Source organism: Paramormyrops kingsleyae, chromosome 12, assembly GCF_048594095.1.
Source record: "Paramormyrops kingsleyae isolate MSU_618 chromosome 12, PKINGS_0.4, whole genome shotgun sequence".
NCBI lineage: Eukaryota > Metazoa > Chordata > Actinopteri > Osteoglossiformes > Mormyridae > Paramormyrops > Paramormyrops kingsleyae.
Window position 1 is genome coordinate 21,558,913 of NC_132808.1, and position 25,561 is coordinate 21,584,473.

Consider the following 25,561-nt stretch of genomic DNA (forward strand, 5'->3'; position numbering starts at 1 on the left):
CAATTCCTGGATAAAATGGAAGGACCGGCTAAAGATACAAACACATCAGGTAATTTACTCTCTATCTGGACATTTTTATTTTTAAATAAGAATAAAAGAGAGCATGTTTTGGGGTCAGGGCTTAGGGTCAGCCAGTGTCAAACACCACTCGAGCATTTGGGGATTATGGTGCCCAATGCAGGCACCACTCTAGTAGCCGCGGGGCTTGAACCAAACACCTTCTGGTCACGAGCACAATCCAAAACCCACAGAGACACACACTGGCCAGATGGGGAGCCAAGATAATCATAGCATTCAATGCCAAAGAATCACTTCTGAAGGGCCAACTGTGGGTGTTTTGTTGGCCGTGGAAAAATTTTGCTGAGCGCCCCCCCACCCCCAAAAAAAATACAAATTTTATCAATTAATTTATATTAAAAACATTTCATTAGCACAGGCTATTGGCTGCTAACCAGATAGCTCACATCTGATTCACAAGGAAGGTAGCGAAATATGAAAACACCTGTAATATTGTATGTATCTTTTAGTTTTATTCACTCACTCTTTTGCGTTCTCTAATGAAATGCGGGCTAGGCGGTCGCCTATAGGCTGGGCCGGCCCTGAGTGTTTGTAATGAGGAGCTGGTCTAAAATGCTAAAGATGAATTAATCTGTTGTACTTTAAAGTTTCATGTTGCTGTGACATTTTCATTATAAGATTTCATGCATGGAATGCCCCCAGTCCACTGATAGAGAAACCAGTCCTGTGGAGAGAGGGGCCAACTGGGAAATTATTAACAAGATGCCCTCCACGGAGGACAATATCGTTAATGCTTGATGGAGGTAAAGATGTTAAAAGCTGTATACACTTCTGGTTCACATATAAAATGGATCCAGACCGTGCATATGATTGCGCACTAAAGCATGTCAGGATCTTACAGAAAGCAGCATAATTTACAGGAAAAACTTCACAGTTACAGTTTGCAAAAGAACATCATTAAAGCCGTGTGGGTATTTGAAGTATATCACAGAAAACTACGGTGACAGCCATACAAAATCAAAGCGGAGATGACCGGATGCTTGCTTTACCTTCGGAGGCTCCTTTGGACAAATGTTTCTATTGGAAAACTACTCCTGCTCTGATTCTGAGCCAGCTCTGTATACACGAGGCACAATAGCTACTGGAGGAAGAAAAGTCATTTCAACATCCTGTCCCAGGAGCAGCCATCCGGCTGCTACATGAGAAGCAGAGGTGAACCCAGGTAAAGTCCTCACTGCTAGACCGATGCAGTGTGTCATTATCTCTACATATTACCCAGAAATCCTGCTTAGATGCGGTTCTCCGCCTGCAATTGGGTGCCTGGAGCCTATCACAGGCAGCACAGGGTATACGGCTGGGGTCCACCCTGGACAGGATGCCAGTCCATTTCAGGGCCCTTCAGAGTCACTAATTCATCTAAATTGCATGTGAATGTTTGAAGTACCGTTCCTCTCTGTAAATGATGCATCATATTTGCATCATTTCCTCCAGTTGACTCATTGATTTAGATTTTTTATCTTATGCACATCTGTCCACATCACCTCCCGTCTTACTCACTTGGCGGTTAAGCACTGTGTCCTGTGTCAGCCACCACTATTCAGCACAGTGACGGGGAGCTTCAGACACTGCAAGTGACAGGGAAGCCGCCGATTCGCTGCAGTTGCTTCAGTTTTGTCCGATGTCACGTCGAACTGGATTGTGAAAGGCCTTCATCCGCGGCACATCGTCCCAGCTGTCCCAGCTGTCCCAGACCGGAACTGGCTGTGTGTTCCCCACCCGATGGCGCGAGCTGTCAGGATGAAGGGGATCCAGCACCTCCGTGAAGTTAAAGTGTATGATTATGCCTCTATGACGCAGGACAGAAGTGACAGCCACTGTGGTAATGGGTGAATCTGGGTCCATCCTGCCACAGAGTTGATGGCAGCAACACAAGCTTGATATAGAAAGGGGGGAAAAAAACGTTATTTCCTGTGGGTGTTTCCGCGTCTGTGTCTGTAGACACAAAGCATGACGGCTTTGCTCCTAAACACATAAGTCCACCAGTAAGCCGTGAGAATCCCTTTTCGTGCCGTTATGGAAACAATGAGATGGTTTTGAATCCCATGTTGTCCATCTGGTGCTCTTGACTGCATCCGGCTTGATTTAGCGTATTTACCATACGATGAGGGTATCCACCTAAACCATGTCGGGGGGGAAACTGTGAGCTAGGAAAGGGTTTGTAGACGACCATTTCAATTAAAAGGACCTGGATTTCACTTGAGCACTGGGTTCTTGCTGTGTGCTAATTGGTCAGTCTCCTATAATCATACCTGTGTCACTAATGTTAATGTGAAACAGCTGGACGAGTCTTTCAATCAAGAAGAATTGAACTATTTAACCAAGGACAGGAGCCTTTCAGTTTGAAAGTGGTATGTAAAGCCTGACGTAGCTCCTAGTGTCCCCTCTGACATGGATTAGGTCACCCTACTTGTGACACATCTCTAGTTCAGACATGTAACCGGCATCTTCACTGCAGCTCACACGCATGTCTTAACATGTGTTTACGTGTATGTGTACATACTCTTGGTAATAATAATCAGCACTTTATTAATCCCCGTGGGGAAATTGTCTTTACACCTCCCTCAACTTGCTCTTTGTAAGCAAGCTGTCCGCAAAGAGCAGCCACCAGAGAGCTGGGGGTTAAGGACCCACAGACATGCTGAGGCTGGGTTTGAACCTGCAACCTTGTGATTACAAGCACACAGGCTTAGCCCACTGAGCCACACACATATCAATGGCCTATGTTTATCCATTAACCAATTTTCAAGTATGGAGCCAGCTATCTGGGGTCTGTCCTGGGCACTAATGATGGGGGGCATTTCCTGAAGATTGCGGATTCTTTACCAGCCTTCTCTACATTAGTACATAGGAATTCTAACTCGTGCCATCCAATCAGTAGCACATAACATATAACAGGAATAGACAGCACAGAACAGTACGATGGCCCTCACGAATCATCAACTGACACATAAAACTAGTAGCTGCAGAGGTACAGAATTATGGAATAAGTTTGAAATACATAAAATAAATTACTACAAAAGTATATATGTATATATGAAATTAATATTAAATATTAATAAAATGACATTTATAAAATGACAGAAATAATGAATCAATGAATGAAACTTTATTGTCTTTATACATTCAATACAATGAAACACTGTTTCGCTACTCTCTGGTCATTTAAAAAAAAAAAAAAAGTCTAATGAAAACAACACAGGACACCAGATAACATAAAACTGAACACAGACTAAAGGAAACAGCCATGTGAATAGCGGCATGAAGTTAAACAGCACAAGAATCCAGCAGCAGTGCTTCTAGTGTTGATTATTAAAATCCATGTTCTAGTCCATTTACAGTATGATTATCGTGCAGCGCCTGTCCCCAAATATTCTAACCCGCTTCCTTCTGGATGCATTATTGTACCCCCTGGGATAAACCCAGCGGTGACTGGTGAGGGAAGGTCCATCGTGGCTCTCAATGCCTCATATCTCCCATTGGCATAAGCAGAGGGCAGGGGGACTCCATATATTTATAAATCTGGACCTAACATTCTAACTGCTCTGTTACTGCTAGTCCACTTAGATCATTAACGTTTTTCACAAGTACTGCCAAATTGCTCCTTCTCAGCAGCAAATAAGGGAGTTAATGATTTCCTGGAAAAATGAAGAGAGATGGCTTTGTGGGGCTGGCAGATGAGTCAGGGGCCAAGTGGAGCATAACTGCCCACCTCCGCGTGTCTGGTGTGGGCGTTTGCAGATGTAATGTGCTGATGTGTCGGGGGGGGGGAGTCGGTGGAGGCAAGTTCCAGGGGCTTGATGCTCATCCATCAAGCATCAGGCTTCTCTAGACCAGTGTTTCCCAGTCCGGTCCTTGGGAATCCGTAGTCGGGCCACATTTTTTCTCCCTCTAAGCTCCCTATTGGACCGCCCAAACGTGGACTGCGATTGGCTCCCCAAGGACCGGATTGGGAAACACTGCTCTAGAGAGACTAAAACCCATGGCTCCTTCCTCCAGACACTTCTAATGTGCGCGAAACGGCCGTGCATTAGGCCTGAGGATTTCTCATACCTACTTTTACGCTTCCGGTTAAGCTCTGGGTGGATGCAAAATGTTTATTTATCAGCCTTTATTTTTTTAGGGGGTGGCTCAGTGGGGAGTACTCTGGTCTCACATCTCCAGGGTTGGGGTTTGAATTCTGGCTCCATTCTATGAGTGTGAAGCTTCCATGTTCTTCTCTGGCCTTTGCTGTCCAAAAACATCCACACATGCCTTCTGCTGCTTGGGATGAGCTCCACCCCCCCCCCCCCCCCCCCCCCACACTACTCTGACCACAATCAGTGGTTGGAACATGGATGGATGGATGGATAGGTGGATAAACGCATGGTTTGTATTGTTTGCATAATAATATTTGCATGCTTATCCTCATATAACATATAAGATACAGTATATATTGGGAAAAGTGCAATTTTTATGAGCAAAAGTGCAAAGCTGTTCAGCATGAAAAAGACCATTTAAACTGAATTAATGAAAACTACTCTGCTCATTTACTCCAGTCAGCATAACCAGATGTTTCCAGTCCAAACGGCCATTGTTGTGTAACAAACCACATGAGGGTAATCATGCATTTATATTTGAAAATGTATTTATTAATCCCGTGGTCTGAGTCACCTTCTAATCCAGTGGAACCGCCAATGAAGAGATTGTAGGGATCGAGGCCTCATTTTTTCAAATGAGCAAACCCCGTCGGGCTTCATTTGTCTGTGCACAGAGATGCAGGGACAGGTCATGTGAGGCAGACAGCGGCTTGGGAGCCCTGAAGGGGGCCGATTACATTGCAATGATAAGTCTACTCTATTTGCATACTCTGTTTTTTACAGTATTGTGAAAATAAAGGAACTGTGTTTACTAAATATTCTTTGTTGATATTATTAATTTAGACTTCACGCTAAAATTATGGTGATAAATTCTACCATGTCGGGGAGGGGGGGGGGTGGTTGGGATGCTGGGTTAGGGGGCCCCCAGTGTCCCTAGAATCACTTCTGTGCTGAAGGTGCCATCGACCTCACATCAACTAGACTGCTAATGATCTGCTGGTGAATGTTTGACAGGGCCAGACCATTCCCACCCTTGGCTCTGACCAGACACGGCCCAGTGCTTGTTGACGATCTCTTGAGAAGCGCGGTTTTGATTTTCAAGACCTTTTCTTCCAACAATAATACAAAGCAATGGACACAGTTCACCACAACCACAGGTCTGTTTTGATAAAGCCATAAAGCATCAGTGTTGATCTGAGGCAGATGGTAGTCATCTGTGGAACACAATGAAAGGAAAAGTGTAGATATTATTAAGGACAGGAAGCGTAATTACGCTCTACCTTCTGGATACCGGCACAGCCAGCGGTATGTTAAACTTCCAGCGGGCAGAGCAACCTGGCTGCTCTCTACTTATAAACAATGGGACACGTGCAAGTTATTGTTATTACAAATTATTGGACACTTCCCATACCGTTAAATTTGAAAAGTACAGTACGTACCTGTGGGAATTCTTATTTATGTTTTGTGTTTCCAAAATATGCATTGGGATCTGTGTTCTGTATGTCCCCGCGACCATGATGTCGATAATGGTTATTATTATAACTGAATTTGAAATAAACAAATGTGCAGAAGAACATGGACAAAGAGAAATGCAGCACCAGAGGTGCAGACCCGGCAACGGCCCGGGCCCCCCGCAGGCAGCCATAGTGCATTGCAGCTATAAATCTGCTTTATTTGTGTGTTCTGTTTTTCACAGTAAAGTGAAAATAAAGGAGTCGTGTTCATCAAATTCTCTTTGTTGATATTAATTCAGACTTCGTGCTAAAATATTGGTGATAAATTTTACCTAGTCGGGCGGGGGGCGTTGGAGGGCCTCCATGGAGTAATTTTTTCCTAGAGCCCCCCAGCATCCCTAGAATTGCCTCTGTGGAGTGCTGTGGGGGTCCTGTGTGTGCCAGTGTGGCTTCACACCTCCTGGGTTGTAGGTTCGGTTCCCGATCCAGGCTTGGGATGTGTTCTGGAGCTGCACGTTCCCCTTGTGTTTGTGTGAAGTTTTCTCCAGGCGTACCTTCTATTCCACAGTCCAAAGCCACATGGGTAGGTAAATTGTTGTCTTAAAATAGCCCTTTAAATGTGTGACAGCCCTGGGATGAACTGCTGTTCCGTCAGGGGCTTTTCCCTGCTTCACGCCCTGCACCTCCTGGGACAGGCCCAAAGTTCACCCAGACCATGCATTGCATAAACAGTCACGGAGATGAATATCCCTAAAAAAAATAAGGAGTAACCTCTAACTTCTATGGCCTTTATTTCATGCTCAACAATACAGAAATATAGAAATTTCGCTAATCCTGGTACCAGCTCATTTTTGCTCCGAAGTCTTGCTGAGACGCTTCTGATGGACTCAAAGCGGTACCTGTACCTATCGCATGGGCTGCAGAGGAATAACTCCAAGTTTGCCTTAAACTTGCGTTAAAGAGCTGGTCCGCAGCAGGAAAAAACAATCAAGAGACGTTGATGATGGAATACAAACAAAGGCCCCTGAGTTCCTGTGGGCAGGACAAAAGCGCTCCCCCCCTCTCCTGGGACACAGGCTGTTTCCTCCCCTTCTTTATCCGAGGAAACACCAAAATAATCAGCACTCAACTCGTGAACACCTTGCCCAGGCTCGCTGGCTCATGAGGGCAGAGTCTCGACAAGGAACCACTACTAGAGTCAAGGACAAGTCTCCCCCAAGCCCGACACCATGAAGGCCTCGACAGTGATGATCGTCTTCGCATTCTGTCTGATCATCAAAGGTATGGGTGCTGCATGCTTCTTTAATAACGATGACTGAGAGAGAGAGAGCTTATCGAGTTGCTATGGGGGGGTACTCCCTATGGGGCGGCATGCCTTGGGGGGGGTGACTTATTTACTGGGATATGGATACACTTTCATCGCCTAAATGATGTGCAGTGAAATATGTCATCAGATGGATCTTAACTTCGATTTTTTTATTTAAATTTAGTTTTTTATTGATTTTACTTTTATTTGTTTATTTTTTACTTCCCACGTACTATTCTACTTTGTAAACTAAACGTTATTTAAAATGTATGTGATCATTCTGTACTGCGTAGTACAGTCAGTGCAAGATGCATCAGGCAGATAAAAATACAAAAACCAGATGAAAGTGGGATTTTATATATATATATTAGATTAGATTGACTTTATTAATCCCACAATGGGGAAATTCCTTAGAAACAGCAGCAATAATAAAAAAGACAGTATAACAGGATCCATAGGATCAGCAAAAATAACAATATAAGAACAATATAGGCAATAAAAACAATAGAAAACAATTTCTAAAACTGTATAAATATATAAGTAAAAATATAAAGAAAAAAAAATATATAGACAATGCTAGGTATATGGATGAACAGCTGCTGAATATATATATGTATAAAAAAAATAAAAAATTCCCCACCCCCCAAATTTTAATTCTTGTAACTGTAATGTGTCGGTGTACTGCTGCTGGAACTAAATTTCCCGGAGGAACCTTCCCGAGGGATTAATAAATTACTATCTAATCTAATCTAATCTAATCTAATCTAATCTAATATATATGTATATACATACATACATACATACATACACACACATATACATATATGTGTGTGTGTGTGTGTGTGTATATATATATATATATATATATATATAAATTTTTCTCATGTCTCATAATTTTTTAACTTTGTTCATAAAGATGTGATGGAGGCAAACAATGAAACCATGCAAAGATTCTACAACGCTAATGTGATAATAGCCTCACCGTTGCATTTATGGGTTATTCAAGGCGTCTTTTATTAAACATGCTGTGACTAAAGCTATAGTCCCTGGAAATCCTTCGAAAAGACGGCATACATTTTTCAGGATGATTCCAAAAGCCATCATTCACATAATCGACATTAAGGTCAGTGTTTTTTGCTTTCTTCCAAGCTCAGTGGCATATTGATGATATTACTTGCGAGTTCAGTTAGAGGTAGTTTCTGCAATTTGCTATATGTATGACGTTAATTTATCAGGAAACAGGTCAGTTGATAGGAGAATAGATGTGATATGGACAGGTATCACAGAGCTTGTAGCGGCTGTAGTGGTTTGGGATCCATGATCATCTAATTAGTGCAAAAAAAATGGCAAAGGGTGGAAAGACAGCTGGGATAGAATAGGGGGGGGGGGGGATTGACCATTCTGAACTGGTCTAGGAGGACACAAGAGAGAAGTTCTTAGGTTCCATAAACACTGGTTTCTTTCGTTTGTCTTTCTGAGTTTTCTTGTGACCCTGACCCACCTCACCATACGGTCTGATTGTCCTGTACTCTCAAATGTTCTGAGAGGAGATTTCAGCAAAAATAGACCTTTAGTAGTGTTATATTCAGCGTGACCCGAGACCGTGCTTTTGATCCATTGTTGCAATTGTGTAAATATTGAAATGACTATAAAAAATTGACAATGCATCGACAACAAAGGAATTTAGACCAAAAAATTGGCAAGTTCTCGTATTTGCTTTTGTGCGCATGTTAAATTAACAATAAATGTAGGTTTGTGTAAAAGATTTCTAAAAAAAAAAAATCCTGCTTAGGAGACTCCTGCTGCTTTGTTTGGTTTGTTTGTGGGAGATGAGTGGACGCCATTTTCATTGGGGATACTGGCATGATGGAAGGCCTTGCTCTGCTCTCTGTCACAAACAAGGGTGATCCTTGTGAAGATAGGCAGTGTACCCAAGCCAAGGACAACACCCAAAGTTATTTTTTCCCTAGACAGAAGTTTCTTTGGTATCTGCTGTAGGTTTGGTAGCTGTCCCAGTTTATAGGAAATATGTTCATTAAATTGATTGTGTGCTGGTGTCCCGCCCATGGTGAACCTACCCCTGCCTTTTGCACTGTGCTGCCCGGCACAGGCTCTTACAGACGAGCCCAAGATAAGTAGTTACGGTAGTTTAAGTGAAAAATGCATCAATCTTAACATTCCCGCACTTGGGATCTTATGCAGCGCCCTTGGCACTCGACTCCGCTTCCCCGCGTCCGTTCTGTCCTTAATGTTCTGCCGCCGGATTATCTTCAGTGTCAGCGTCCACTACATCCAACAGGACGCAGCTTCTCACACGCTACACAGACATGAAAGAGCAGCCACTCTACCACGTCAGCAATACGGAAACATCTATTGTCAAAAATTCACAAAACAAAGAGAAATGTCAGTCTGTGGCCAGTAAATTTAATCAGTTTCTGAAGACTATGGCAGTACGCTGCAAAAATCTCAAAGTTTAAACGATCTCCACTTTGGTGTAAAACTACAATATTGTGTCTGTCAAAGTGTGTCACTTTACCCATTTCAAAATCTCTTGTAACATCTCCCCAGAATCTGCAGCACCCGTCCAATGTGGCAGTGTATTTTTTTTTTACTTGACCATTATCCTGCCTAGTTTGGCAAATCGATACCTCATCGAGATATTTAACTAGTTAAGTTCATTAGAACCGAAACAGTGTTCTTCTGGCCATCCTGTGAGATATCAGTAACTTTTTGCTGTGTTACTGTTCATCTTAATGTTAAATTGTGTGTGCATTAGAATGAGGTACGTAAGAAAAATATCCAAAAAAAAAAACAATGTAATCATAGAATGAAATTCCCACTATTTTACTCTTTCTGTTTTAGTGTTTAGAAGATGTTACAGCAATTCTTACACATGTTTGACGCTGGTTCCACCAATGGGGGCAAGGGGCAAAGGACACAATTGTCTCTAATTGGGTGATTTCTGATGTTGGTGTTCTATGATTAGAGTGAGCTGATGATTGGGGACACATGCAGAAAGTGAGGGGGCCAGAGTCAGGACCAAAGGGCCACATTTCAGAAATGTAAAGGTAGGGTCAAGAAGAATGGACAGAATCTCCAGATGGTGAACAATCTCCACCACATGGAGCTTTGGAGTTCAATTCGAAGCTTGTTAACAATTTCCTGGTAGGAGATGACTGCTTCCCTGGAGAAATTAAGGTAGCAGGACTGACAAGCAGGAACGCTGACAGTCTACAGTTGAGATCTCCTGGTAACGCTCCTACTGGTTACTGCTGGTATCCATTCATTCACCTTCCAAATGATTACCCAGTACTGGGTGATGGTGAACCTGTCACCTATTACTGGGCACAAGGCAGGATGGGATCCAAGATCTCATCTGGACAGGCTCACAGATGATATGGGTAACACAAAATTCACCCAACTGTGAACAACCACTGCAGCACCATGCAATCCTTCTACTGGTATTTCAATGGTTAATACAGTGAGGGAAATAATTATTTGACCACCTGCTGAATTTTTAAATTGACCCCTTAATAAAGAAATGAGAAGTCTATAACTTTACTGGTAAGTTTATTTTAACAGTAAAGGATAGATAGATCAACAAAACAAGCCAGAAAAATAATCATGTAACAGTTACAAACCAATTTGTCATTTTTCTAGGGAAATAAGTATTTGATCCCTTGGAACCCCTGCTTTAGTACTTGGTGTAATAACCATTGTTTGCAAGCACAGCTGTCAAACATTTCTTGTAGTTGGTCACCAGGTTTGCACACAGCTCAACTGAAATTTTCATCCACTCCTCTTTGCAGATCTCCTCCAAATCTTTAAGGTTTTTAGGTTGTCACTTGGATACACGAAGCTTGAGTTCCCTCCATAGGTTTTCTATAGGATTAAGGTCCGGAGACTGGCTAGGGCACCCCATGACCTTAATGTGCTTCTTCTTGAAGCAGCTTAGGGTTCTTGTCTTGCTGGAAGACCCCCCCCCCCCCCCCCCACCACAATGCATTTTCAGTGCCCTGGCTGAAGGAAGGAGGTTCTCTTCCAAGATTTTAAGCTCCATGGCCCCATCCATCTTTCCTTCGATGCAGTGCAGCCGTCCTGTACCCTTGGCAGAAAAACACCCACAAAGCATAATGCTTCTGCCTCTGTGTTTGACGGTAGGGATGGTGTTCCTGGGGTTACAGTCAGCATTATTTTCCCTCCAAACACAGCAAGTAGAGCTGATGCCAAACAGCTCGATTTTGGTCTCATCTGACCACATCACATTCTTCCAAGCCTCATTGGAATTATTCCGGTGTTCACTTGCATACTTCAGAAGGGCCTGAAGTTCTCTGAACATGGGTCCTCATGAACAGGGGTACTTTGTGAGCACTGCAGGATTTCAACCTATAACTGCATACTGTGTTACCAATGTTTTTTTTGGCAACCGAGGTCCCTGCTGCTTTGAGATCATTAACGAGCTCCTCCCGTGTAGTTCTGGGGTTAGCCCTCAGTGTTCTTAAGATCATTGATGACGCACAAGATGAAATCTTCCTTGGGGCCCGAGATCCAGGGTGATTGACAGTTATTCTGTCTTTCTTCCATTTGCAAATAATTCCACCAACAGTTGTCACTTTCTCACCAAGCTGCTTGCTGATGGTCATGTAGCCCATTCATTCTTTGTCAAGGTCAACAAGCTTGTCTCTGACATCCTTAGACAGCTCTCTGGTGTCTCTCATGGTGATAAGATTGAAGATCTAGAAAGGTTAGTGACCAAAGAATACTCATTAAACAAAGTAATGCCATTAAATGTGAATGCTGGCTTGGTATCTGTTAATACTTAATTAAGTACTACTTGTGTTATGTTAATATGTTAATTTCTTGCTGACTTGTAGGGGATCAAATACTTATTTCCCTAGATAAATGACAAATTGATTTGTAACTGTAACAATAATTTTTTTTCTTGTTTGTTTTGTTGAAAATCTATCTTCTGATGTTGAAATAAACATACCATTGACATTATAGACTTCTCATTTCTTTATAAATCGGTTTACTTAGGAATTCAATGGGGGTCAAATAATTATCTCCTTCATTGTATGTTTCTTTTCACAACAAAATAACACTGGGCAGAGTTACTGATTTAGACCAGAAATACAAAACGTAAATCCATATTGTCACTGGCATTTTTCTTTGTAACTGTTACCCACTGAGAGCATTGCTCTGAAACATCCATACAGGGCCAGTCTCCATTAATATGAATAATGTTAGAATTTATAGAACCAGATTTGAACTGCCTTGGTATTACTGCAGTCTGAATGGTTAACATTCAGTTCAACTGATCTCTTTATCATTACAGGAGCTGAAAATACAGGTGATACCACTTTAACATCATCAACAGGGAAACTGACATCTACTCCAGCTGGAGGTAATACCTGTCAAATTTCTGCACGGACCTCTAAAATTCTACCAGCATAAATGATCTGGTGATAATAATGCTTGTGAAAATAATGTTTGTGAAGCGGTAGATTCCGCATGATACAGGTGTTTTCAGAGAACGGGTTTCTGAGCTACACTTGCTTGTTGCTGTACTGCCGGTGTTTAAATTGTAAACATGCTACATGGCTACAGATCTCTTTGTAGAGCTCAGAACCAAATAATACTAATATGGCATCATCCACAGTACCAGCACTGATACATACATACTACAGCCAATGGTAATACCTGTTATCCAATGGAGCTTCATAAACCCGTAAAACCTAATCAGCATAATTCATCTGATGATAATATTGATGACTATTAAAATAACGTTTGTGAAACAGCAGACTCAGTATGACGCAAGTGTTTTCAAAGAAAGGGTAGACTGAATTATATAGAACTGGAAAAGTTTTTTTTGTGCGGGGGGTGGGTCTTATTACCTTTTAGAAGTTTCTAAACCAGGTGACTTTACAGAAAATATGGTGGCTACTTCCCCTTCCTCTACAGTGCACACAACAACTACAGCAGGTAAGATTTTAATGAGCGTAAGTGACGACTCAATGTTGGATGTTGTGAGAACCACGAATCACTTCTTTTTTGTCTCGTTCATTCAGGGGATTAAGAGGCTGAAATCATGACACAAGATAGAGGGAACTTTTTGTTGATAAAGAGACAATCACAACAGTTAGTGATGTGCTGAAAGGATTTAGTGCATATTCACTTTGTGTATCTCTTTGAAACATGACTGGCTGTTTTTTTGTTTGTTTTTTTTAAAGCAGTGAGCAGCATTAACTCTTTTTTGGAAGATTTCTCTGCAGATTAAGGCAGTGGGATTCAAACCTATTTTTTGACAGGGCGCCAACAGACGCTAATTTAATTATATCATCATGTTATATAATGTGTGCAGGCTTATATTATGTACACATCATTTTTTTATATTAATAAAGACTGTAATTTTGAAGTAGGTCTGCCCCCACTTCAAACCTGTCACACAGTTCTCTGTGCCCCCCAACGCAGACACAGACACAGACACAGACACACACACACCTGCATCCCTGCTGCAATTCCTTTGCACCCCACTAGGGGTGCCACCCCACAGTTTGAATACCTCTGTATTAGGCTATGCTTTTTTTTAGACAATCCATTCACAGCTAATAAAAGGTGCTCATTTTGAGAGAAAAGACCATTGGAGTCTCACGTTATATCCCACCTCGTTCTCTCTCTTCTTCCCTATATTTCTCCAACACCTTTGCCAGTCTGTTTGGGTACAATCCCTCCAGTCCCCCAATGCTCATGCAAAATTTTCCACATGTCAGTGGGCAGTTAAACAAATAAAGGCTTGTCAGTTACTGTGAGAAAATTTCTTGTCAATCTTTATTGCAAAATATTACTCTTTCATTACATTATTTCATAACTGATATGTATGGCTCAGTTATTACTATGAAGAAAAGTACTTTTGTAAAGTACTTTTGCTGCATTTACTGCATTCTGAATTCTGGAATATTGTATGTTCTGCAGAAATAATTAATTTGTTAAATTTTCTGCAATAGTAATATATCTTTATTAATGTATATTTAAAAAATATACATTATTTTACAGGGCACCTGATACAGTGAAGGCAGTAGTAAAGCATGGAGTGAAGACAGATGTAACTAGATAGATAGATAGATAGATAGATAGATAGATAGATAGATAGATAGATAGATAGATAGATAGAAAGAATGATCCATTCATCCATCCATCCATCAGGGGTCAACACCATGGTGTTCTGATGGAAAAAAAATTATGTGTATATATATATATATATATATATACACACACACTAAACCCTACAGCAGTTTGCATAAATTCCTATTTCCTTGGCTAATATGCTGACTAAAGTTACATCCCTGCGGTGAGCTTCTGTAAATACCTAAAAATTCCAATAATATTAAAAATCACTGTGAAAGTAAAAGGCATTTATGGTAAAGGATTACGGTGCAGAATTTAAGCTTATTATTTAATACACATTAAAAAACAGAAAGAACCCTTAATGGCTGATTCTCAGGAAACCATCGACCTCATTACCGCAAAACTGTCCATTTAATGTTAATTTAATAAATCAAAAAATTCTAGTTTGCTATTAAATTCACGGGTAGAATCTATATGTTGTGTTCCTTCAAGTTTGCCACATTACTTCAAAAAAAAAGTTTCAATGAAATACAAAAAATATTAGGTTGTAGATTTTACAAAGTGTTGCGGTAATGACAGAAATCAGTCAAAATCTAATTTTTAATTTAAAAATATACATTATTTCAGAGTTTCAAGTAACTCAGCAAGTAACTTAGTATTTATATATTGTAATTTTTCTTTTTTACTCCGACTTTACTTCTTACCTTTTTCTATTTTTATTTCTTTCTATTTTTTGTATGTATGTGACAAATAAATCTCTTGACTCGACTTGGCTTGATGACTGTTAATGAGCACGACTGTCAATAAGCAATTTTTAAAAATGTGAAAATGTTTCGACTTTCTTAATGGTCTTGATGGACTTGTTTTGGAAAATGTTAAAAAACGTGTTCGAAATCAAGATTTCATGACAATCATCCTAACAGACCTGCCAGTTTAGGCTGTGATTGTCCATGATGTCTAATCTGAGCACAAGATTTATATATTGTTAAACTCCAACTTTAGAAGAGTAAAGAAAAAAATGTGGAAATCTACAATAACAAGCATTATGTCTGGTGAAAGATATTCACTATTTTGGTATTACTACTGGTATCTGAATGGTTAATATTCAGTTCAAATGATCTCTTTATCATTACAGTAACAACAGAACCCACAGGAAAAGCAAATACAAATTCAGGTGAATTTATAGAACCAGATTTGAGCTGCCTTGGTATTACTGTTGGTATCTGAATGGTTAACATTCCATTCAACTGATCTCTTTATCATTACAGTAACAACAGAACCCACAGGAAAAGCAAATACAAATTCAGGTGAATTTATAAAACCAGATTTGAGCTGCCTTGGTATTACTGCTGGTATCTGAATGGTTAACATTCCATTCAACTGATCTCTTTATCATTACAGTAACAACAGAACCCACAGGAAAAGCAAATACAAATTCAGGTGAATTTATAGAACCAGATTTGAGCTGCCTTGGTATTACTGCTGGTATCTGAATGGTTAACATTCCATTCAACTGATCTCTTTATCATTACAGTAACAACAGAACCCACAGGAAAAGCAAATACAAATTCAGGTGAATTTATAGAACCAGATTTGAGCTGCCTTGGTATTACTGCTGGTATCTGAATGGTTAACATTCCATTCAACTGATCTCTTTATCATTACAGTAACAACAGAACCCACAGGAAAAGCAAATACAAATTCAGGTGAATTTATAAAACCAGATTTGAGCTGCCTTGGTATTACTGCTGGTATCTGAATGGTTAACATTCCATTCAACTGATCTCTTTATCATTACAGTAACAACAGAACCCACAGGAAAAGCAAATACAAATTCAGGTGAATTTATAGAACCAGATTTGAGCTGCCTTGGTATTACTGCTGGTATCTGAATGGTTAACATTCCATTCAACTGATCTCTTTATCATTACAGCAACAACAAACCTTAACAGAACTGAAAATGAAACGAAATCAGGTGATACCACTACAACATCATCAACAGGGAAACTGACATCTACTCCAATTGGAGGTAATACCTGTCAAGTTTCTGCACGGACCTCTAAAATTCTACCAGCATAAATGCTCTGATGATAATAATGTTTGTTAGAATAATGTTTATGAAGAAGTAGATTCAGCATGATACAGGTATTTTCAGGGAAAATATTTTCTGAATTACACTTGCTTCCTCCATCAGATCACGTTTGTGGTTTAAAAATGTCATCTGCATCTGTTTATAATACAGAATGCTGGAAGAATTTTTATTGTGTGTGTGTGTGTGTGTGTGTTTTATGACATTTTAGGGCAGTTCATCCTTGCTATTGAAATATCTTCATGAGGGATATAGTTATTTTATATATGAAGAAATGTATTAATTGCTAATTAATAATAAAAAAAAACAGAGATTAGCACTCTATGAATTTCCAAAACATAGCACCATCCATTTAATGATGGCTTTCTCATCCATATTTTTTGTTTACTTTTTATAGCAGTTTTTTTTTGCAAAAGTATAATAAAAATATTTACCACAAAAACATATTTCAGGTTTCTGATCAAAATGAACGTTTATTTTCTACAAATAATCAGGTGAAGGAAAGATCAGTTCAAATATTTTATATTTCCTTGCATATTTTATTTCTATCATTATTGATGTTCTTGTTATTTTTGTTGTTGGTGACGATGATGGTGATGATGATGCTGCTACATTGTACTTTTGAAGTATTTTTGTTTGGAAAACAATGGCAAAAGCTGCAAAAAGAAACCATTGTATGCTATTGTCTTTCAGGCAAACAAGAAAATGGAGAAACCAAACCAAAAAATGAAGGAGGAGATCCTAAAGGTAAGGTTAATGTGTTTGCCGTCGTATCACAGTGCTTTGTGTTCTCAGCGTCTGTGTGGAAGGCTACAACATGCACACGTCTAAACAGAAGTACTCTTCTCAGTTAATATTAAAAGGTCTGGTGTGTAGTGCGGTTCATGTTCTTCCGATTATCCGAGGCAACAGTCTTGTGCTAGATTTTGAGGCGGCATATGAATGTATAGAACCTGGAAATAGGGGGGGAAAAAATCAGTCTAGCACTGGTCTAGAACCCTGTGCCCACTGCATGTCCCAACTACATGGCAATATCGTACAAACCATGGGGCAACCACAACGTCATCTGCATCTGTTTATAATATAGAATGCTGGGAACACATTTTGGTGAATAAAATGCTACCTACCTGGCCTGTGACTGCAATCAGCATTTCAGTATAATTCAATTTTTAACAGGGTTGGGGTCATTACAGAATGCATTCATCAGTTCCAATCCAAATCAGGAAATGGAACTGGAGTTGGAATTTAAATCTCCCTGAAATTCAAATTCAATTCCAAATCTGTTCCCCATAGTTTTTTTTTTCCCAATCCCAACTCCAGTTCCATTTCTTGATTTGGATTGGAATTGATGCATGCATTCCGGAATGGCCTCAATGCTGCTTTTTAATATACTGTATATTATTTTATCTGAAGAATTTTTATTGTGTGTGTGTGTGTGTGTTTTATGACATTTTAGGGCAGTTCATCCTTGCTATTGAAATATCTTCATGAGGGATATAGTTATTTTATATATGAAGAAATGTATTAATTGCTAATTAATAATAAAAAAAACAGAGATTAGCACTCTATGAATTTCCAAAACATAGCACCATCCATTTAATGATGGCTTTCTCATCTTTATTTTTTGTTTACTTTTTATAGCAGTTTTTTTTTGCAAAAGTATAATAAAAATATTTACCACAAAAACATATTTCAGGTTTCTGATCAAAATGAATGTTTATTTCCTACAAATAATCAGGTGAAGGAAAGATCAGTTCAAATTTTTTATATTTCCTTGCATATTTTATTTCTATCATTATTGATGTTCTTGTTATTTTTGTTGTTGGTGATGATGATGGTGATGATGATGCTGCTACATTGTACTTTTGAAGTATTTTTGTTTGGAAAACAATGGCAAAAGCTGCAAAAAGAAACCATTGTATGCTATTGTCTTTCAGGCAAACAAGAAAATGGAGAAACCAAACCAAAAAATGAAGGAGGAGATCCTAAAGGTAAGGTTAATGTGTTTGCCGTCGTATCACAGTGCTTTTTGTTCTCAGCGTCTGTGTGGAAGGCTACAACATGCACACGTCTAAACAGAAGCACTCTTCTCAGTTAATATTAAAAGGTCTGGTGTGTAGTGCGGTTCATGTTCTTCCGATTATCCGAGGCAACAGTCTTGTGCTAGATTTTGAGGCAGCATATGAATGTATAGAACCTGGAAATAGGGGGGGGGAAATCAGTCTAGCACTGGTCTAGAACCCTGTGCCCACTGCATGTCCCAACTACATGGCAATATCGTACAAACCATGGGGCAACCACAACGTCATCTGCATCTGTTTATAATATAGAATGCTGGGAACACATTTTGGTGAATAAAATGCTACCTTCCTGGCCTGTGACTGCAATCAGCATGTCAGTATAATTCAATTTTTAACAGGGTTGGGGTCATTACAGAATGCATTCATCAGTTCCAATCCAAATCAGGAAATGGAACTGGAGTTGGAATTTAAATCTCCCTGAAATTCAAATTCAATTCCAAATCTGTTCCCCATAGTTTTTTTTTTCCCAATCCCAACTCCAGTTCCATTTCTTGATTTGGATTGGAATTGATGCATGCATTCCGGAATGGCCTCAATGCTGCTTTTTAATATACTGTATATTATTTTATCTGAAGAATTTTTATTGTGTGTGTGTGTGTGTGTTTTATGACATTTTAGGGCAGTTCATCCTTGCTATTGAAATATCTTCATGAGGGATATAGTTATTTCATATATGAAGAAATGTATTAATTGCTAATTAATAATAAAAAAACAGATAGAGATTAGCACTCTATGAATTTCCAAAACATAGCACCATCCATTTAATGATGGCTTTCTCATCCATATTTTTGTTTACTTTTTATAGCAGGTGTTTTGCAAAAGTATAATAAAAAATATTTACCACAAAAACATATTTCAGGTTTCTGATCAAAATGAATGTTTATTTCCTACAAATAATCAGGTGAAGGAAAGATCAGTTCAAATTTTTTATATTTCCTTGCATATTTTATTTCTATCATTATTGATGTTCTTGTTATTTTTGTTGTTGGTGACGATGATGGTGATGATGATGCTGCTACATTGTACTTTTGAAGTATTTTTGTTCGGAAAACAATGGCAAAAGCTGCAAAAAGAAACCATTGTATGCTATTGTCTTTCAGGCCAACAAGAAAATGGAGAAACCAAACAAAAAAATGAAGGAGATCCTAAAGGTAAGGTTAATGTGTTTGCCGTCGTATCACAGTGCTTTTTGTTCTCAGCGTCTGTGTGGAAGGCTACAACATGCACACGTCTAAACAGAAGCACTCTTCTCAGTTAATATTAAAAGGTCTGGTGTGTAGTGCGGTTCATGTTCTTCCGCTTATCCGAGGCAACAGTCTTGTGCTAGATTTTGAGGCGGCATATGAATGTATAGAACCTGGAAATAGGGGGGGGGAAATCAGTCTGACCGCAACAAGGTTGCAATGCAGCAGGGCAAAAAAATCAAGCGTTTCAGCGTGCTGGGCGTTTCAGGTCCATAAACTAAAAATCCAGATCAAGATTTTGTTTCTACCAGCCAGTTGAGTATAAAGAGTCACAGTCATAGAGTACTTAACTAGTTGGCTGAAACAAAATTGTGGTCTGGACTTTTACTTTCTGGACCTGAAATGCCCAGCACTGGAATTAGAATGGTTAAGGCAGGGGTGGCCAATCTTATCCGCAAAGGGTCGGTGTGTATGCGGGTTTTCGCTGCAGCTTTTTTGCACCGCAACTCCCTAATTATATTACTAATCAGAGGACTGATTGGCTGAAGAGTCCTCACACCTGGGTTTGAACAGCTGACCTACAGGTTATCCCAAAAACCTGCAAGTACACCGGCCCTCTGCGGATAAGACTGGCCACCGCTGGGTTAAGGATTAGCTGTACTCCCTGGGTCTCCTGATCGAGACACTGAGCCAGGGGACACTTCTGCTATTGTCACGCTGGATTGGGAGGAGGGGGGGGGGCGGTTTGCAGCACACTGCGTCCACAGCGCTGCAGCACTGCCTGGCGAGCCTTGCTCACATCTCTTCCTGGCTTCTCATCATAGGTTTTCTTCACTCAAAACACAAGAATTCCCTTTGGGCTTTTCTGCTGCTTCCGGTCATCGCAGCCGCTGTGGGCATCTACTACTGGAGATCCAAGGTCAGCAAGAGTCACTCGCATCCAGGCAAGTATCCGGGTCTTATTGCGGGCATCTTGCTCCTTTACTATGACTTTTATTATAGATATAAAAATACTAGATTGTTATTTTTTTTCACAGCCTAAGAAAAAATGTCACCTAGCAATAAATCCCATCACCTGATAGACTTTGTACTGTTTTCAGGAGATACAACTGACAACGGGATGGAAAAGTGAGTGTAACCTGTGTGCAGGAATGTAGCCGCATAGTAAATTAATAGGTTTCACCCCCCCCCCCCCCCCCGACCAGAGGTGACAGAGTAAAGACCTGTTTGCTCCAGACCAGGCACATAGCCAGGTAGTAAAACTATGAGGTTGATCCCACCCCACTAAGGGGGACCAAACAGCAGGGTTATCAAACTATCTCACCCCCTCCCCCCCCACCGCAGGCCTGCCTGTTTGTGTTCTGTCTTGGGTGTTGGTCCCCGGGGTGTGGGTCAGTTTCCACTTAACACACTGCCCTGACATCTGCATGTTGTGTTAGTCCGTGCCTGAGCTCTCCACGTTGTCTGAACATCCAAAGATCCCTGCATATCCTCGTCATTCTTACCCAAAATCTATACATCAGACGCAGGCCCTAAAATTCTGACCTCACTGTAATGATAATGATGCTGTTCTGATGGATCCGTGGTACCACATGCAGGACTGTGACTGTGCAATGCCAGTCAGTGTTAATGGTAAGAGGGGGCAGGTCAGGCTGGCCAGCCTCTCAGGCCCGTTCTCACGCGATTGTGTCTCCTGGGACTGCAGCGCCTCTTTCCAGAGCAGACCGGAGAGCCTCAAAGATGGTGTAATGTTGCTGGGAGTGAAGACCTCGGGGACGGACGACAGCGGTAAGTTCCTACAGCTACTCCAAGGCACCCCGACCGTCTCATGGTTTTTCTCCCATTTAGAGAAGAAAAAAAAAAAAAACAGTCATGATGAATATCATTTTGGAATCTTACGTATTTGGCTGCTATGCTACCTCTGTCCACAGAATGTAGCCAGACATTTACAGACACATTTATATATGGAAATGAGAGGTTCCAGAACGCAGCATCTTAGAGGCACGTAGTCTGTCCTCGTATATAGAGTTTGTTTCTGGAAACAAAGTATCACAGCATCAAAGACAATAGTGGCAGATGAGTATAAAAGATAAGGACCACGATATTCTATAAAGGAGCAGCCTTTTCACTCACTGTACTCCTTCCTGAGATGTTTGTTTTCCTGGCCGCTACAATTCAGTCCCTCAGGAACTTACTTCCAGGAACTTAGAGGAAGTTTCAGGCTTTTAATATCTCATTGTGCCGAGAGCGTAATGGCCCACACTATTGGGCTGCACAGAAGGTGTTTCCTGCGATTTGACTTCCCCCGGCCCTGGAGGACTAGCGGGGAGACGAAAGATAGAGACTTCCTCAGTCAGGCTGAGACTGTTTTGGCCAGGGCTCCATTGTGAGTTTGGAAATGTCAGTCACTCCTGCGCGGCTCGGAACAAAGGAGACCCATTGGTGGCCATGGCGACGGATTAATGCGTGAAGATGCCTTCGTCATGAGCTCTTCCTCCCTGGCCCAGTAATGGGTGCAGGAATGGGGAGGTCAGCATTTAAGATTCTGAGACAGCGATAAGCCTTACAATCAAGCAGCAATGCATTACAGCCCCTTGTGGCAATAGATCTGGTATCTTGTACCTTTTAGCACATGTATATTGTTCAGCGTTCACTATATAAATAAACTTTACATACTTACTTGTAACTTCATGTTAGTCACCTTGTTTTCTCGGCTTCTGCAGAAACAATTCTTTTGCCAGTGATGAAGGCCAAGTTGACCTTAGACAACGTGCCACGGTCGTGAGACGTCATGGGATATAATTTTTACATGCAACTTTAGAGTTAGCAAGTAGGAAATGAATTTTAAAAAATTTATATGAAGCTTTTTCGTTTTTTCTACTTCGGAGTATTGAGATGTCTAGAAAACATTTTTACTAAAGACGTTATAAACACTAAAATTATTTTGCAGTCTCAAGATAACTTTCACTTCTATATCTGTATTCGTTTTGGTGACATATGAGCATAAGAACTTCTTAAAACCTTCAAAATCCTGTCATTTAGCATGTGTAACGCTGCCCTCTAGAGGTCAAACTTGACAAATAACATATACGCTTTAGAAATATTGGTTGAAACTGGCTATAGATTTACATACATTTTAAACTGTCTTCGGTAAAATGCACAGTTCACATAAGATACAGATCTTAATTCCATAATTTTAATCTATGTTTTTCAGCGGCTGGAAGAGGCTGAGAATCTCATTCAAAGCGCTGGATAATCATGGAGCCAGAGCCCTTTCGACTGAGAAAAACAAATCCCAGATCGCGATATTTATGAATTTGACGCACGTCTACAGTCGATAATGGGAAATCAAATTACGTCACATTCTGGCATCCAGGGTGTTCCTTGACTTGTGCTTCATAAACGATGCTACAGGGACCCTACAACGCAGTCCTGGGTGGGCGGCTACATGACATGATGGATGGATGGGCAGATAAATGGATAGATGGGTGGTGTCAAGTTATATTGTATACTTAAGTAAACATAGTTTGTCTCAAAGGAGACCTGTTCTTTCTATATATATATATAGTGAGTAAATAATTATAGAAATAACAGGTATCCTTTGAGACCAACTATGTTTGAAGTTTCAATTATGAAATATAGAGTGGAAATATGTTTATGGAATAAATGAAATAATAACAATACTCATGTAATGGTCTTTATGACACAAAAGTGAAAGCCTGATTATACCTGGAGTTCTCTAAGGCATTAAGCATTCCAAAGCGTTTTGTAATATTAATATAGTATTAATTAAGCATACCAAAGTGTTTTGTAATATTAATATAGTATTAATAGCCCAGAACTGCATGTTCCCAGCTACTCTACCATCACATCTGTACTTCCTTCACAGAAACTGTTAAATGTGTTTTTTTTTTTTTACGTTTCTCTTAATGTTTAGCACTTCACTCTAATTCTGTACAAACTCCTCTTATATAATGCACACTGTCATCACAGCACCAAGTCAAACGCTCCACCCCACTAAAGAGGAACCATAACGACAGAGGGAATGGTTTGCGCAGTGTTGTTTTTAATCAAAGATTTTTGTTCAGGTATCATTTTATACTTTTATATTTTATGAAATATTTTTAGAATAGAACAGAACACAATAGAATAGAATAAAATAGAATAGAATAGAATAGATGTACGTTATTGGTCCCTGTGGGGAAATTCTCTTTTCACCTGCCCGATCTTGCTCTCCATGACACATAAACACATGTACCAGCTTGGGGGGTCAGAGGTCAGGGTCGGCCAGCGTGCAGCGCCCCATCAAGTGTTTTTGAACTTATGCCTAGATCTTACCGGGATGTTGGAGTTGTTAAAATTTGTAGATTTTGATGTAATGATTATGTTAAAGTCAATAACATAAATTACTTTAGGGTTCGGGAATCAGCACTGAAACTAAAAATGTGCTTTTCTCATTATTCTAAATTCCAGATCATTCCAGATTATTCTTAAAATGTATGATGAACCATCATCCGGTCAATGTTTATTCCTATTCTGTTAGATATTGCTTTTTAATCTAACACTGTGATTCTTTGTTATACAAGCTAACATATTTTGTTGACACCAAAGTCCAGTTTTTGTTCAACATTCAATGGGTATTTTATCAAATGCACGCTTATCTTTATTTTGATTTCTTTCCGCAAAGATTTTATGTCACTTGCCAAAATGTCAATGCTTTACGTTCTCATGTCTCATGGATTAAAACCTCTTAAACAGGAAGAAGAGATGGAGATTGTCTTTTGTCTAGGAAGAAGGACAGAGCTCCATGTTAATCTAGCTCCAGACAACACTTTCTATCACCTTCCATAACCTTCAAATTTGTCCATCAAAACGTAATAAGTTCACTCTTCAGTCAACCCTAACCTGGAGAGCAACAGAAAATGAAACATAAATTTTAACTCAGAAGATTGAAATTATATATTAATTATATGTCATGTATCTGCACCATGAAGTCTGGTAGCAGATTCCATTCCCATTCCAGCATGGTTAGAATTCTCTAAAGCAAGGTTTCTCAACCCAGTCCTCGGGGACCACCAGACGGTCCACGTTTTTGCTCTCTCCCAATTGGCAGGGAATTGGGAGAGAGCAAAAACATGGACCGTCTGGTGGTCCCCGAGGACCGGGTTGAGAAACCCTGCTCTAAAGGTACCCAAATCCAACCCGGTCCTCAGAAACCAGCTCCCTGGCAGCAAAAATGTGGACTGTCTGGCAGAGAGCTGGGAGGGAGCAAAAACGTGTTCGGTCTGGGGGTTCCTGAGGACCGGGTTGGGAAACACTGCACTAAGAGTCCTGTTACGCAAATTATACTAAAAGTAGATTGCATCATATAAAACTGACATACTTCCTAAAATGCAACAATCTGAATTGGTCATGTAAACATACAGTGTGGTGAAATATGACAAACACTAAATAATTTCAGCGATGAAAGTATGGTTGCCACCTGCATACTACATTTTAAATTTTAAATACTTTAAAATTTAAATGCCTATAATGCACTGTCATGATTAGCTGGCACCCCAGCTATGATATAAAATGCACTTGCCATGTGCCCTATGCTGCCTGAAATAGGCCCCATAACCCCCACAATCATGACCAAGATAAGCACTTCAATAATGGCTGAATGAATGATTTATGGACACTTCACTGTTGCCAATTGCAAACATGCAGTGATTCCTACCTGCCCACAATCTGCAAGCATGCAGGGATTCCTACCTGCCTGCAGTCTGCAAACATGCAGTGATTCCTACCTGCCCACAATCTGCAAGCATGCAGGGATTCCTACCTGCCCACAATCTGCAAGCATGCAGGGATTCCTACCTGCCTGCAGTCTGCAAACATGCAGTGATTCCTACCTGCCCACAATCTGCAAGCATGCAGGGATTCCTACCTGCCTGCAGTCTGCAAACATGCAGTGATTCCTACCTGCCCACAATCTGCAAGCATGCAGGGATTCCTACCTGCCTGCAGTCTGCAAACATGCAGTGATTCCTACCTGCCCACAATCTGCAAGCATGCAGGGATTCCTACCTGCCTGCAGTCTGCAAGCATTCAGGGATTCCTACCTGCCCACAATCTGCAAGCATGCAGGGATTCCTACTTACCCACAGTCTGCAAGCATGCAGGGAT

At 40.4% G+C, this 25,561-nt stretch overlaps 1 protein-coding gene across 31 annotated transcripts; it reads left to right on the plus strand.

The window, feature by feature from the left end:
- The first annotated feature begins 6,699 nt into the window (after positions 1-6,699).
- On the plus strand, positions 6,700-24,157 carry LOC111848745 (uncharacterized). 31 transcript variants are annotated; one of them, XM_072697699.1, is made up of 18 exons: positions 6,703-6,889; positions 7,831-8,037; positions 12,250-12,318; positions 12,816-12,896; positions 15,175-15,213; positions 15,308-15,346; positions 15,441-15,479; positions 15,574-15,612; positions 15,707-15,745; positions 15,840-15,878; positions 15,973-16,068; positions 16,822-16,875; positions 18,066-18,119; positions 19,310-19,360; positions 20,218-20,337; positions 20,494-20,521; positions 21,099-21,181; positions 22,608-24,157. In XM_072697699.1, the coding sequence occupies exons 4-18, from the start codon at positions 12,848-12,850 to the stop codon at positions 22,622-22,624; spliced, it is 786 nt and encodes a 261-aa protein (XP_072553800.1). In that variant the 5' UTR covers positions 6,703-6,889; positions 7,831-8,037; positions 12,250-12,318; positions 12,816-12,847; the 3' UTR covers positions 22,625-24,157. The 31 variants fall into 31 exon arrangements, with proteins under 31 accessions (XP_072553786.1, XP_072553788.1, XP_072553787.1 ...); XM_072697698.1 differs by having other exon boundaries at positions 12,843-12,896; XM_072697679.1 differs by lacking the exon at positions 7,831-8,037 and having other exon boundaries at positions 6,701-6,889.
- Positions 24,158-25,561: the final 1,404 nt, after the last annotated feature.

Bases quoted from the DNA above. Each gene is read 5' to 3' on its own strand.
- LOC111848745 (XM_072697679.1), top strand. From the start codon at position 6,838: ATGAAGGCCTCGACAGTGATGATCGTCTTCGCATTCTGTCTGATCATC. The intron at 15,879-15,972 runs GTGAATTTATAG...TTATCATTACAG, and splicing joins AAAAGCAAATACAAATTCAG to CAACAACAAACCTTAACAGA. The intron at 20,522-21,098 runs GTGAGTGTAACC...CTGGGACTGCAG, and splicing joins ACTGACAACGGGATGGAAAA to CGCCTCTTTCCAGAGCAGAC.